A 13,999-nucleotide genomic window follows, 5' to 3' on the forward strand; every position below is an offset into this window, starting at 1 on the left:
CTCGCTCATCAGTCCTCTCAATAATCCTTTTACAATGCTCGAATCGTGCCAGTCCTCTTAAAACGAGTGCAGTTGCGTCAGTCCTCATGCAATTCTTCTGCACGAGAGTCCTTTTCACCTCTTGATACCAGCACTTTTGCGTAAGTCCTCCACACAACAATTCCAAGGCTTGGCTTCCCTCACGAGTCCTCAATAATCCTTTTACAAAGCCCTCGCTTATCAGTCTGGTGGAAGGGCTTTGCGTGCGCGTTTATATAGCGCCGCCCAGCGAACCCTCTGGAATTTGCCAGATGCGCACTTACCACGCTCCTTAAGCCATGCCCACCGAGCCCTGGTTGGTTTGTTGGCTCTTACCGGCGCCGCCTTTGACGTCTGCTTGACGTGGCCAAACCCCCGACCTCGCGCTCCTCTCCCTTTTCCAGGCCTACCTCGTGGCATTTGGCTGGTTTGAGCATCCTAATGCGAGGGGCAATAGGGCGCAGACTGGAAGGGGCGCAATGGGGAATGGGGCGCAGACTGGATGGTGCCCAACGAGGTCGATTGGAGGGTGGGCTGCAAAATGAACGGGACCTACTCTTATTTATTTCTTTACACAACGCAGGTACCACTATTGGGAATGTCCTTATCTCACATATACTATGACATAACTAATGTTCTCAGGTGGCCTACGTGTTGCTTGTGGACTAACTATGGGGGCAAAACCTTTAACCTTTATTAATCAATATGTACACTTTCTCAGAATCGCAACACTGCACCCCTCCTTCGCCAGGCTCATCCCCGAGCCGAACCCACACACCAGTGAGCCCGACCGGTTCTGATGCAAGGGTCAGGACTACTTTTTAACTTAGTGTGACACTTAGGTGTGGTTACCCTCTACATTTAACCGAACACCCTGTGTGCGACAGTTTTAAACACTAGATATGTCCCACCTGCTGTGTTGTGTACTAACTAACAGACTCACGCCCACAATTAACCGAATTACGGAAAGAATCCTCAAACTATACATAAAGCCGGTGGGGAGCATGTTATTTACAAGACTCCTACTTTTTTACAACACTACAACCCAGGACCTGTTCTTTTGTGGGAGAGAATATAAATTTTGAGAAGAAGAAAACACAGAATTGAGAATGCACTGCACCAATACACCATACACCCAGATGCACAAAAATAATAATAAAAAAATTGCACAAAAAGGCACCAAAATGCACCATCACATTTCAAAATTATTAATGATGTCTTGTGCTTGGCTGGCTGCTGGGCTGCGACGTCTTCTTACTTCATCTTCGGTGTGCCATCATAAAAGCTTACAGTCTTCTTTTCCTGACACACCAAAGGAAATTAATAAAAAGGCACAAACCGTGTCCGTTTTTATTTTGGCCAGTAGGGCCAACTTAGGTGGTCCATCTGCTTGGCTTGATGCCACTTAAAACAGTGGTCCGCAGGGCAAGATAACGTTTGCCGCGATTGTCTGCCCCAGCAAAGGTGCCAGGCCACAACGTGTGGTCCATATGGTGTACCGGTGCAGGCAGCAGGGTGCAGTGCAAAGGTGCAGCCGCACAGCTCGGGGTCACCCAAGTTTGAATGCCATGTGTCTGGAAAGAGCCCCTTCCCAAGTTGACTCCAGAAGTTATACTAACTACTACATTACCAGTTACATTATTTTAAAAGGTCCCTGAAAGTTACGATTATAAAGAGATTTACAACAAGTTCGCAAATTGTCTACGAGTAACTACTATGCAAATGAATATCAAGAGAATTAGTTTGAGAGTATATATGGCCGACCTCGACACACACACACACATCCCCATCCCCACCCCCCACCCCCCCCCCCCCCCCACACACACACACACACACATCTCGTTTTTGTCCTCCGTCGCACCGCGGAGCGAAAGGGGGACTATGGTTTTCCCCTCCGTCCGTGTCCGTCCGGGCGGGCGTACGTGCGTGTGTGCATGCGTAAGCGAAGGACCGCATTCGAATTTGGTGTGTGGGTGCAACCCACGTCAAAATCCAAGATGGCCGCCGCCATGTATGTCTGATGCCATGCATGTCTGAACCTTGTGAGCTGAATATCTTGAAAAATATGCGAAGTACCAACTTCTAATCTGTTGTGTGGGTGTATCTAGGCACAAGGAAGAACGCTATTGAAAATTGGGTCGCCACGCCAAAATCCAAGATGGCCACCGCCATGTATGTCTGAACCTTGAGATGAATATCTTGAAAAATAAGCGAAGCACCAACTTCTAATCTGTTGTGTGGGTGTATCTAGGCACAAGGAAGAACGCTATTGAAAATTGGGTCGCCACGTCAAAATCCAAGATGGCCGCCACCATATATATGTCTGAACCTTGTGAGCGAAATATCTTGAAAAATAAGCGAAGTACCAACTTCTAATCTGGTGTGTGGGTGTATCTAGGCACAAGGAAGAACGCTATTGAAAATTTGGTGGCCACGTCAAAATCCAAGATTGCCGCCACCATGTATGTCTGAACCTTGTAACCGGAATATCTTGAAAAATAAGGGAAGTACCAACTTCTAATCTGGTGTGTGGGTGTATCTACGCATAAGGGAGAACGCTATTGAAAATTGGGTCGCCACGTCAAAATCCAAGATGACCGCCGCCATATATATGTCTGAACCTTGTGAGATGAATATCTTGAAAAATAAGCGAAGTACCAGCTTATAATCTGGTGTGTGGGTGTATCTAGACATAAGGAAGAACCCCATTGAAAATTGGGTCGCCACGTCAAAATCCAAGATGGCCACCGCCATATATGTCTGAACCTTGTAACTGGAATATCTTGAAAAATAAGGGAAGTACCAACTTCTAATCTGGTGTGTGGGTGTATCTACGCATAAGGGAGAACGCTATTGAAAATTGGGTCGCCACGTCAAAATCCAAGATGGCCGCCTTGCGTCTACCACTTTGTCAACTCGCATCACTTCACCGACGGGGGACCTAGGCGTAACGCTTGTTTCATTTCTGTTCCTCACAATTCTATCTCTCTCTTTTATTCACACACACACACACACACACACACACACACACACACACACACACACACACACACAATTAATTGTACAGTATCATTGCAAACCTCAAACATAGTTTCTCCACCTAAAGCAAGAACCTTAACCCGTAAGCAATTGACTAGTTTCCCGATTGCATGGATCAGCTGGGAACCGTTCTTCCTCGAGGTTTCGATCCTTTCAGCCCAGGACCTCTCCAAACGGCGGATCCACAGCCTCAATCATGGATCCACATCAATAGATGAAACATCAGTGGATCCTCAACCTCAGTTGCATCCAGGCAGTCAGTCAACCCATCAATGCACCAACATATTGCATCGCACATTTGCTACAGGTCAATAGGTAAACTATATTTGAGGTTTTACATGTAATTAATTACACACACACACACACACACACACACACACACACACACACACACACACACACACACACACACACACATCCCCACACTTTATAACAACCCAGCTTTCACATTATTATTATTTTTCTCCACTAAATTATCCCGAGATGATGCTCAAAAAATTTCATCCTGATCAGATTAAGTTTTGTACTTGTCGAATTATGACGTCATAATGGAGGCACATATGACATCATCATTCACAAGCCTTATTCTCCATGGATAGTTCTTTACAATGAGATATGTCTCAATCTTTTCTACGCAGCGCTTTTGGAGATATAGAGATGTAAATTTTTTCGGTTTTCCCAAGATGGCGGCCGTACCGCGTGACCTGTTATGTCCTAATTATCCTTAATAGATTCTTCATGCCCAGCTGCACCTGTGGTGAAAATTTCCTGTAAATCCGTGCAATGACTGCAGAAAACGCGATTTTTATAGAACCCCAGCAGAAGTACCCGGCATTTCCGGGCCGGGGAGGGGAGGAGGAGGAGGAGGAGGGGAAGAGGGGGGAGGTGGATAGGGTAGGGGAGGGGGTGGGAGGGATAGGGGAGGAGGGAGGGGGATAGGGGAGGGGAGGAGGGGAGATAGGGGAAGGAAGGAGGGGGATACGGGAGGGGAGGGGGGAGGAGGGGGAAAAGGTGGGGGGGGAGGGGGAGGGGTGAGGGAGGCAGCACAGCACTCCGTTGCGAAATCCCAAAAAACGAACCTTTTTGTTTCAAAAATGTTTTTTTTTGGCCTAAAACACTCAAGCACTCGCTGATGAACCTCTGAAAGTTTGACGAAGATCCGTTCAGCCATCTCTGAGAAAAATGGCGACACACAGACAGACAGACATCTCTCTTTAATATAGTAGAGAAGATAAACCTGAAAATCGCAGAGACAGAATGATTGATGTGGCCTGGGAAGGCCAAGCGAGTGTTTCTTCTTCTTCACCCAATGACACCTTGCAGCGTCTCTGTGTGAAATGCGATCGTGTCAAAAATAGTCAGAATTTTGCCAAATCTATTTTAGTCGTGTGTTAATATACCTCAGTGATTGACAAATCTGAAATTAGAATTTTATTTGAGGTTCAAATTACCACGTGAGATTGTTTCATATGTTGCCTGCACGTCTGTACAGAGTGTTAATTAATTTTTTGCCCACTCTCGAAGACTTATTCTTCACGCAATAACAACTTCTAGCTTCCAGACTGAACATCCAATCACCTTGAAATTGTGCACACTTGTTACTCTTCATGACTTCGACTATAGTTTGAAGTTTCACGTCGATCAATGAAGCAGTTCAAGAGATATATATATTTTCAATATTTTCGTTCAATTAACGATATCTGCCAAACCATGTGACCAATCACAAATTCCAAATGGTCATTTTAGTAGACTGATATGCTGAACACATCTGTGAAGTTTCCCCTCGATTGGATGAAAAAATGAAGGAGGAGCTAGGTTATAAAGGTTTATGTGTAAAAACGTCATAACTCTGAAACCATGTGACGTCATGCTCGCTGACTTTTTTGTTCGTCATGGGTAAATGGGCATTGTGCCTGCAAAGTTTGGCCTCAATCTGTTCATGGCGTTTTGGACAAAATGGGATTTTAGTGGTTTTTCAGGCTTGTCACTCAAAACAATATGGCGGCCGAACCATGTAATTTTATTTCTGCATCAATTTATACCAAGAAGATGCTCAAGAAATTTCATCCTTATCGGATAAAGCTTTTCACTTGTCAAATTATGACGTCATCACGGCACCTATGACGTCATCATTCACATATGTTATTCCGCACAGAGAGTTCTTTGCAATGAGACCTGTCTCAATTATTTATGTGCAGCGGCTTTTGAGACATATAGGTCGCTCCTATGGTGAAAATTTCCCGTCAATCGGTCCAATTATTGCAGAGAAAATTAGTTTTAATTATCGTAATGAATTAAAAATGTTAAAATTAATTTAATTTAATTAAAGAAAGTTTTCGGAGGGGAAAAAATAGGGTGGAAGAATGATAATAAGAAAAAACTCAAGGAATAATAATAGGTTACTCTACATTTCATGCAGAGGAAACCTAATAAGAAAACTTTTGGCAGAAACAAAAGGTATTCCCATACAATGTCATTGCATGGGAAACCTAATTAACAATATTCACATCAACCAACGTTTCTTTCAAATAGGCGAACTGGAACAGCAACGTGGAATTTTAATTGAGTGTTTGTCCAAAGATGTGTTTTGATCAGTGTTTAAAAATGTTTCGGTTGGCTATTTGACGGGTGTGTAGAGGGAGTCATTTTGCCTCAAAACATTGCCTCAAAAAGAGAACCATGACAATTACAACTACATATGGGCAGGTTGCAGCCCGAAGTGGAGATCGGTTTCTGAGGTTTGGGACATGGAATGTAGGGACAATGACAGGGAGCTCAGGAGAAGTGGTGGAAGTATTGGTCAGAAGAAGAGTGGACATATGTTGTGTGCAAGAGACGAGATGGAAGGGAAGTGGTGTGAGAATGGTGAAGGGTAGGCAGGAACAGAAATACAAGTTTGTGTGGCAAGGGTGCCCGGAGGGCGTGAATGGTGTTGGTGTCCTGTTTTCTGAGGAGTTTGTAGACAGTGTGGTGAGTGTGACTAGAGTGAGTGATAGGTTGATGATGGTGAAAATGATGATTGGAAAGCTCTTGGTGAACGTCATCTCGGGATATGCTCCGCAGGTTGGTCGAAGCGATGAAGAGAAGGACAAGTTCTGGTGTGCGATAGAGAAGCTGATGGAAAACGTGAAAGATGAGGAAGTTGTTGTGGTGGGAGGAGACCTGAATGGACATGTGGGAAGGAGTATGGATGGTTTTGAGGGAGTTCATGGGGGTTACGGATATGGTGTGAGAAATGGAGAAGGTGAAAGGATTTTGGAGTTTGCTGATGGAGCTGATTGGTTGATTTGTAATACTCAGTTCCAGAAAGAGGATAATAAGCTTGTTACATACACGTCAGGTGGGTCGACGACAACCGTTGACTACCTGATGGTGCGTAGGCGAGATAGGGGGCACCTCCGGGACACAAAGGTGATCCCGGGGGAGGAGGCTGTTTCACAGCACCACTTGGTTGTCTGCGACATAAGGGTGAAAGGTGCGAGGAGACCTCGGCGGGTGAAGTACCAACCGAGAATGAAGGTGTGGAGGTTGAAAGAGGTGACAGTACGGGAGGCATTAAAAGAGAGGCTGAGTCGGGGAGAGGATGATGTGGTTGAGCTTGAAAGTGGTTGGATGTCAATAAAAGCTAGTCTGTTGGGAGCCGTTGGTGAGGTATGCGGATGGACAAAAGGACCACCGAGGCACTCGGAAAAATGGTGGTGGGATGATGAAGTTGGAAAGAGGATTGACGAGAAGAGGAAGAAGTTCAAGGAGTGGCAGAAGGCGAAGGGTACGGGAGCAGAAACAGCAGAGCATGAAAGTTATAAGGCAGCCAGGGAGGCTGCAAAGAAAGAGGTAGCAAAGGCGCAGGAGGCATGGAGGAAAATGTTCGGAGAACGCTTGGATTCGGAAGAGGGTCAGAAAGCAGTATTCAGGATTGCAAAGCACATAGCGAAAGAGAGGTGTGATGTGATGGGGGTGAGTTGCTTGAAGGATGAAGTGGGACAAATCGTTGTCGACCCAGATGGAATTAAAGGAAGATGGAAATAAAGGAAGATGGAAAAGATATATGGAAATGCTGTTGAATACAGAGAATGAATGGGATGGCAACATAGAGAGTAACCCAGTTTTAGGACCGGCAGAGAAGACAACTGAGAAGGAAGTTGAGGAAGCGATAAAAGCAATGAAGAGTGGAAAAGCGGGAGGGCCGACGGGAGTTGTGGGACATATGTTGAAGGCAGCAGGAAGTTGGGGTGTGAAGAGAATGACAGAGATCTGTAATCTGGTGGTGAAAGAAGGCCGCATTCCAGTGGATTGGGAACTGAGTACCCTCGTCCCTCTATACAAGGGGAAAGGTGACCCTCTGGAGTGTGGCTCGTACCGAGCGATAAAGTTATTGGAGCATGGAATGAAGGTATTGGAAAGGGTGTTGGAGAGGAGGATAAGGAAGAAAGTGAAGATCGACGAAATGCAGTTTGGATTTATGCCAGGAAGAGTAACGACAGACGCGCTTTTCATTGTGAGGCAGTTGCAGGAGAAGTACATGGAGAAGAGGAAGAAGTTCTTTTTGGGTTTGTTGATCTGGAGAAAGCATTCGATAGGGTTCCACGCAAAGTATTGACATGGGCATTGAGGAAGTTAGGAGTGGAGGAATGGTTGATCAGAGTAGTGATGGCAATGTACAAAAGAGCGCGCACAGCTGTAAGGACGAAGGACGGGAACAGTGGTGAGTTTGAGGTGAAGGTGGGAGTGCATCAGGGGTCGGTACTAAGTCCACTACTATTTGTAGCTGTGATGGAGGTGCTGGCTCAGAACGTAAAGGAGGGTTTACCGTGGGAGTTGTTGTATGCAGATGATCTGGTGTTGATTGCGAAAAGTATGGATGGACTGAAGGAAAAGATGAACAAGTGGAAGGAATGTATGGAGACAAAAGGTCTGAAGGTGAATATCGGAATGACGAAGGTGATGGCAAGTGGTAAAGCATGTGGTGAGGTGGAAAGAACTGGGAAGTCGCCGTGTGCTGTGTGCAGGAAGGGTGTCGGAGTGAACTCCATTCAATGTATAATGTGCGCTGAGTGGGTTCATCAAAAATGTAGTGGTTTGAGAGGGTCATTTACCAGTGTGGCAGCTACATTCAAATGTAAGGTGTGCACAGAGGGAGCTGCAGATGGAGGAAATGTTGAGTTGGATCTTGGAGACGGCGTGAAGCTGGAAGGTGTGAAAACATTTTGCTACCTCGGAGACATGCTGAATGGGGAAGGTGGATCACACTCGGCAACGGTTGCTCGAGTGAGATGTGCATGGAAGAAGTTTCGGGAACTGAGTGGCGTGCTGATGAAGAGGAGAGTGTCGCTGAAGCTGAAGGGAAAGGTGTATGCTGCATGTGTGAGAAGTGTTATGATTTATGGGAGCGAGACATGGGTAATGAACGTAGAGCAGCAACGGAGGCTGGAAAGGGTGGAAATGCGAATGGTTCGATGGATGTGCGGAGTATCGTTGAGAGAGAGGAAGACAAATGATGAATTGCGAAAGATGATGGGAATATTGCCTGTGATTGATGCTGTGAAGAGGAACAGGTTGAGATGGTTTGGTCATGTGTTGAGGAAGGATGTAAGTGACTGGTTGAGAAGAGTAATGGAAATTAATGTAGAAGGAAGTAGAGGACGGGGAAGACCGAGAAAGACTTGGCTAAAGATGGTGGAAGAAGAAATGCGGGCAAGGGGGTTAACAAGGAGAGATGCAGAAAATAGGGCAAAATGGAGAAGATTGTCATGGGGACCGCAAGGCTAACCCCCGCTCGAGCAGGGAAAATGGCCTTTAAAATGCATGTTGTTGTGGAGGGAGTGAATTCCAGAGAGTTGGAGCAGCCACTTAAAATGCTCGGTCACCCTAATGATGAGTTGAGACTTTTAGGATACTGAGGAGGGATTGGGCTGTTGATCTCAAGGTGCATGCTGCTACAGAAGGGGTGATCATGTTTATTAGGTAGGCCGTGCTCATGTTGTTTCGTACTTGATAACTGAGTAGAGGATCTTTAAAACGATTCTATTTTCAATGGAAAGCTAGTGGAGATTTTTTCGTGTTTGTGAGATTTGTTGCCTTCTTGGAACTTTATCAGTTATTCTGGCAGAAGTGTTTTGCACACGTTGTAGATAATGAACATCAGAATGTGGCAAACCATAAAAGTGGCTGTTCCCGGCATCAAATCAGCTGGCAACAAACGAGGGTACCAAAGCAACTGTAGCTTGGTTCATAATCAAATGGAAGACCAAATACTGCACTGGAGTTATCAGATTTTTAGCGTTGTTCGTAAGATCGTTCTGAATCTTCCCAGTGCATCTAATTGCTGCAATGACGGAGCAGCAAACATTCTTATTTTGAAGAGAAAAGAGGAACCCTGCAGAAACCTGGAGGGTTGTGGGAGGGGAGAACAGTAAGAGCAGTGGGTGCAAGACCAGAAAATAGATTGTGGAAGACAGAGACCACTGACTTGTCTGTGATGGGAAAGTGATAGGCCCATAGCCTCAGCTTCATCGCGCTCATTCCAATAATATTGGAGGTCTTGGTTTCCACGTCGTCAAGCTGAACAAGGTGTAATGCAGGAGTCTTAGCCCAGATGGGGATAACAGCACTCCATCAAGCTGTGCATGGAGGCTTTGTAGGTGGATGGGAGGTCAGGTGTGCCGAGGCATGTATTTGCATGACGGACGATGACCAGTCAGTCAGTGGATTTTCAGGCCAAATTAGATGTGTGGTTGACGAAGAAAGATCATGGCTGATGGTTAAGCCCAAACGTTTGAGTGACTGAACATCTTCAAGAGGATTGTAGAGAGACGGAGACGGTGAGTGTGTGAGATTCTCAAAATTGAAAGACATACTCCATGAGTTTGAACAGCTTGTCATTTTATCAATGTCTGCAGAGAGGGAAGAGGCTGCAGCGTGCCTAAGTCTAAGTTGGAAGAATTTTTGGCACAAAGGTGTCTTTACAAATAGTCAGAGAGATCATTGATGAAGATTGGCAATTGGATGGGACCCATAACACCTTGCCTTGACAAAAACAGGAGATGAAAGGATCCCGCTGAGAACCACATGGATACGAGAACAGAGTTGAAGTCACCAAGACTGGTGTGGGGTGCAGATTTTAAGCCTGAGGTGGAGAGTTTGGAGTGCAAGACGCTCTTGCTGAGGCTCAATTGGTGAAAGTTTGATCTTGTTCCTTCTCACATCTTGTTCTGCATCTTCTTCCCTTTCAATATACGACTATCCTTCATCTGATCTGACTGAAACATTTTGCATCTGGAATCACTTCGTGAAGAGGATAAAGGGAGCCCTTACGATAAAGGGAGCCCTTACGCTTTATTGTTCACAGCATTAAAAATGTCAGGGTTGAGTGAGTTTGTGTTGGGTTTATGTGACTGTTGCTTCTGATCCAGCTGTGCTTCAGGACTTGTGGTCCTATTTTTCAATCCTTGATATGGAGCTTCTCCATTGACTGGAGTACATAAATATATGTATTGTTTAATCTAACCTGAGTGAAATACTTGTAAATTCTGCAACATTTTAATGTTTTGGTGAATTTTGAATGCTTTTTTAATTTGTCTTTCCAGTGAAACAAATGGAACTGGTTTCTTGTTCCTGCTGTTCCCAGTTGTTCTGCTCAGAAGTTTTAAATCGTCACATGACACACACTGCTTCTCAAAAAAAAGATGTGTTTCGCAACGTGTCTTCCATCCACAGTTGTAAAAGCTGTGCAGACTCTCTCAAGAATATCCAAGGAATTAAGAGACTATACAAGTGTTCTGTTTGCAGTAAAGATTTTCTTTGTTCATCACATTTGCGGCAACATCAACGGATACACACGGCAGAGAAGCTGTTCAAGTGTTCTGTTTGTGACAAAGATTTTGCTTATTTCTCATGGTTAGATCAACATGAACAAATACACACAGGAGAGAAGCCATTCAAGTGTTCTGTTTGCAATAAGGATTTTGCTTCTTCATCGTATTTGCATCAACATCAAAGAATGCACACAGGAGAGAAGCCCTACAAGTGTTCTGTTTGCAATAAGGATTTTGCTTCTTCATCGTATTTGCATCAACATCAAAGAATACATCGAGGAGAGAAGCCACACAAGTGTTCGGTTTGCAAGAAGGATTTTGCTTCTTCATCGTATTTGCATCGACATCAAAGAATACATCGAGGAGAGAAGCCACACAAGTGTTCTGTTTGCAAGAAGGATTTTGCTTCTTCATCAAATTTTCACAAGCATCAAAAAATACACACAGGAGAGAAGCCCCACACGTGTTCTGTATGTCTTAAGGCATTTGTTAAAAGAGGAGCATTAATAATTCATCAAAGAATACACACAGGAGAGAAGCCTTTCAAGTGTTCTGTTTGCAATAAGGATTTTGCTTATTCATCGTATTTGCATCATCATCAAAAAATGCACACAGGAGCGAAGCCTTACAAGTGTTATGTTTGCAATAAGGCTTTTGTTCGTTCCTCAGCAAGGAAAAAACATGAAAGAATTCACGCAAGAGAGAATATATCAACCTCACTGCGAGACTGTTTTTTTACACTGAAGCGCAAATCTGAAGCGATAACGCCTGGCCCCCAAACTATGACAAAACTGAAGATGAACAGAATGTACTCTTCAAGGTGTGTGTGTGTGTGTGTGTGTGTGTGTGTGTGTGTGTGTGTGTGTGTGTGTGTGTGTGTGTGTGTGTGTGTGTGTGTGTGTGTGTGTGTGTATTGGTTTTTGTAGTGTTCTCCTGGACCTTTCTGATGTAGAATGTGATGTACCAAAATGATCATTATGATCTCATGAGTTGATTCGTCCCATTAACTGCAAATAATTCAGAGCAATTCCCATGTTTCTAAGTGCACTCCACGTTCAGGTAGTTAAAGCAGTTTAATAAGTCCTTCCATTCCATGGAATTCCACTTCGAAAATAAATCGCAAATACAATGTTAACATTGGAAGAAAGTACGTATGAATTAATACTGGACCATCCCAATGTGGAATGTGATTTACCAAAATGATCATCATGATTTTGGGTTGATTAGGCGAATTAACTACAAATAATGCAGATCAATTCCCAGGTTTCTTAACGTGTGCTATGTGAAGGTGTATAGAGCAGTTTACGTGTGTCGAGCAGTCCTTCCAGGGCATGGCATTCTTTTTGCAAAATAAATGCAAAAAACCCAATAATAACATTTCTATCATTTGGCACCAATAATAACTAACATATATCCCCCCCTCCTCTACCACCCCCGCCCCTCCCGCCTCCTCCTCCTCTGCACGCTCCGTCCTGACCCAAGTACATCTGGGCTTCGTGAAAGAAAAGCTAATGCTCAAGCAGTACAGTCGGCAGGTATGCTACAAGGACGAGAAGACTGAACAATAAGAATTTGATCCAAAGTGCCAACGAGCAAACTAGTGGAGTTAAAGGAAGTAAGCTGATCCACAGAGGAGATCATCCTCTATTGTGAAGTATATTCCACGCATGATGGGTCGGGGATATGCAGAAAAAGACAAAGTTTCCATGAGAATCTAAAAAGTCCAGAAGTATTGTCCAAAACCGATAAAGTTTCACTTAAAAAGATTATTGCAGTCACAAAAACCCATAAATACCAATTCAACGTCAGAATAAAGTAAACAAGCGTTACGGCTCGGTCCCCCATCGGTGAAGTGATGCGAGTTGACAAAGTGGAAGACGCAAGGCGGCCATCTTGGATTTTGACGTGGCGACACAATTTTCAATAGCGTTCTCCCTTATGCGAAGATACACCCACACACCAGATTAGAAGTTGGTACTTTTATTTATTTATTTTTTTTTTGTATACTGAATCGAGGCTCGTGAAAGAGCTAACATTTACTTCACAAACAAATCAACCAGACAAAGAAAGTATATAAAAAGAGGGAGCGGAAGACAAGGTGGGGAGAGAAGGGGAAGCACACAAACACAACATTTGAGAGCAGGGAGATGTGTGGAAGGGAGAGGGCTTGGGGGGGAGGAGGCGTGGAAAGGGGGGTGGGGGGAGGGAGAAGTATAAAACACAAGGACACCACGGACTTCCAGGACAGAAGTTGGTATTTCAAAAAAGTGGAATTGGGGTGAAATTAGCGGGGGTAGAAAAGATCAAGGTTTTGGATGGGGGAAGATAAGAGATGGTGGTGAACAGCTGTTTTAAAGACCTGGAGGGTGGAGTGGGATTGAAGAGAGTGAGGGAGTTTGTTCCAGAGGCGGGAGAAAAGAGGAATGAAGGAGTGAAGGTGAGCAGAGAGTCTTGATTTTGGCAGTTTAACCATAAGAGGGTTGCAGGCAGATCTTGTACGACCTGTAGGAATATTTGCGGGACAGAGCCCAGAGAGAGCTGGGGGGGGGGGGCACGGCCAGAGAGGAGTCGGTAGAAGACGGAAAGACCACCAACCTGCCTGCGGTGAGTGAGTGAGAGGCCCTTGGAGTTAGATTCATCGCGGGAGATTCCAATGATTCTGAATGCTTTGGTTTCAACAGCGTGAAGACGAGCTAGGTGTGAGGCAGGAGCACCAGCCCAGAGGGGAGAGCAGTATTCCGTTGAGCTGCAGGTGAAAGCCTTGTATGTGGTGAGGAGCTCAGGTGTGCCAAGGAAGGACTTTGCACCACGGAGGAAGAACAGATTTATTATACACACACAAGCAATGGATGGAAGAAGCAGTAACACAGCGAATCGTTAACTTACACTATTCATTTTTACTTAACCCCAAGACAACGAGCAGGACAGGACGTTCACACTTACACAGGGGATATTGCAGGCAGGTAGGGCTTGAGGTGGATTGCTTGAGAAGGAGGCAAAGTCGGGAGGCAGCAGCTCTCAAATTCCTCGCGGTTTTGGCGGGAAAACCCTCCGTCGCGTATCCGCTGCGGTAGACGTCACGCGCGGGTTCGGCACACCTGCTCCTCTTCTTGTGGTGGAACCGTCTC

At 45.0% G+C, this 13,999-nt stretch overlaps 1 protein-coding gene across 1 annotated transcript in view; it reads left to right on the plus strand.

Moving 5' to 3' along the window:
* Window positions 1–13,999, plus strand: part of LOC137428532 (uncharacterized) — a 73,686-nt gene that overhangs the window by 14,172 nt on the left and 45,515 nt on the right. The window contains exons 2-3 of the mRNA XM_078777348.1: window positions 10,774–11,074; window positions 11,159–11,521. Coding sequence (XP_078633474.1) covers window positions 10,774–11,074; window positions 11,159–11,521 — 664 coding nt within the window. The remainder of the gene's footprint in view (window positions 1–10,773; window positions 11,075–11,158; window positions 11,522–13,999) is intronic.

This window comes from Myxine glutinosa, chromosome 5 (assembly GCF_964187855.1).
Source record: "Myxine glutinosa chromosome 5, kmMyxGlut1.1, whole genome shotgun sequence".
NCBI classification, from domain to species: Eukaryota; Metazoa; Chordata; class Myxini; order Myxiniformes; family Myxinidae; genus Myxine; species Myxine glutinosa.